General features: G+C 28.3%; 1 protein-coding gene across 1 annotated transcript in view; it reads left to right on the top strand.

Annotated features, from left to right (window-relative positions):
• Nucleotides 126-1,069, top strand: part of LOC107617741 (stem 28 kDa glycoprotein) — a gene marked incomplete at its 3' end in the record, with an annotated part of 2,069 nt that continues 1,125 nt past the window's right edge. The window contains 1 exon segment of the mRNA XM_016319584.2: nt 126-599. Coding sequence (XP_016175070.1) covers nt 184-599 — 416 coding nt within the window.

Below are 1,069 nucleotides of genomic sequence, written 5' to 3'. Positions count from 1 at the left end.
TGACCAGAAAAATAATAAATTATTCATACAATAATGTATTCTTTCATTTTCATATGCTACCCAATAAATTATTCATATATTTTTTTTTTCTATGTAGACACATTTTTCTATATAAAGAACAAAAGAGTCACACATAAAACCATCACAAAGTTTTTGTTACCTACCTATAGCTACAAAGCCACTATGAAATTAGTAGCACTTATTTTCTCTCTTTCTACAATAATCATATCATTAGCAACACCATCATCATGCCATAGCTTAGCATTAGAGCATGGATTAACCTTTTCAATATTCCCTCTAAGATTAAAATCAGGGTTAGGGGGTCACTACATTCCTGAAACATCATGCTCAAGTTGGAGGCTTGGTGTTGAAGCACACAACATCATTGAATGGACATCAATTCCTAAAGAATGTGTAGATTATGTTGGAAACTATCTTTTAGGAAAGCAATATAGAGAAGACTCAAAAGCAGTTACTGAAGAAGCTTATAAATATGCTAAGAACCTCAATCTTATTGGTGATGGTAAAGATATTTGGATTTTTGACATTGATGAAACTTCACTCTCTAATCTCCCTTATTATGCTGACCATGGATTTGGGTATGCTCTTTAATTATCTATGCATCTACACTGGTTTTTTTTATTATTATTAGTGTAAAGTATATTTTTTGTTCTTAAAGTTTGGCAAAGGTTTTAAAAATATTCCTAAGCTTTATTTTGTTTCAATTTTGTCCCAAAAGTTTTCGATTTGCATCAAATATACTATCGGAGGCTAAATTTTCAAAAAATTTAAGACCAATATAACAATAATACATGAAAATTATGCTTGAGTTGCTTGTGTTGAGGGGTTGTTCTTATGAAATTGTTGTTAAATCGATCTTAAATTTTTTGAAAAATTAGCCGTCAGGGGTATATTTGATGTAAATCGAAAACTTTTAAGACAAAATTGAAACAAAATAAAACTTAGGGATATTTTTAAAACTTTTGTCAAACTTTAAAGACAAAAAATATATTTTACTCTTATTATTATTATTATTATTTCTAGTTGTGAAATTAGTGTTTTTTTATTT

This window comes from Arachis ipaensis, chromosome B09, assembly GCF_000816755.2.
Source record: "Arachis ipaensis cultivar K30076 chromosome B09, Araip1.1, whole genome shotgun sequence".
Taxonomy (NCBI): domain Eukaryota; kingdom Viridiplantae; phylum Streptophyta; class Magnoliopsida; order Fabales; family Fabaceae; genus Arachis; species Arachis ipaensis.
The sequence above is the reverse complement of the archived record's forward strand: the minus strand, read 5'-3'. Positions and strand labels throughout refer to the sequence as shown.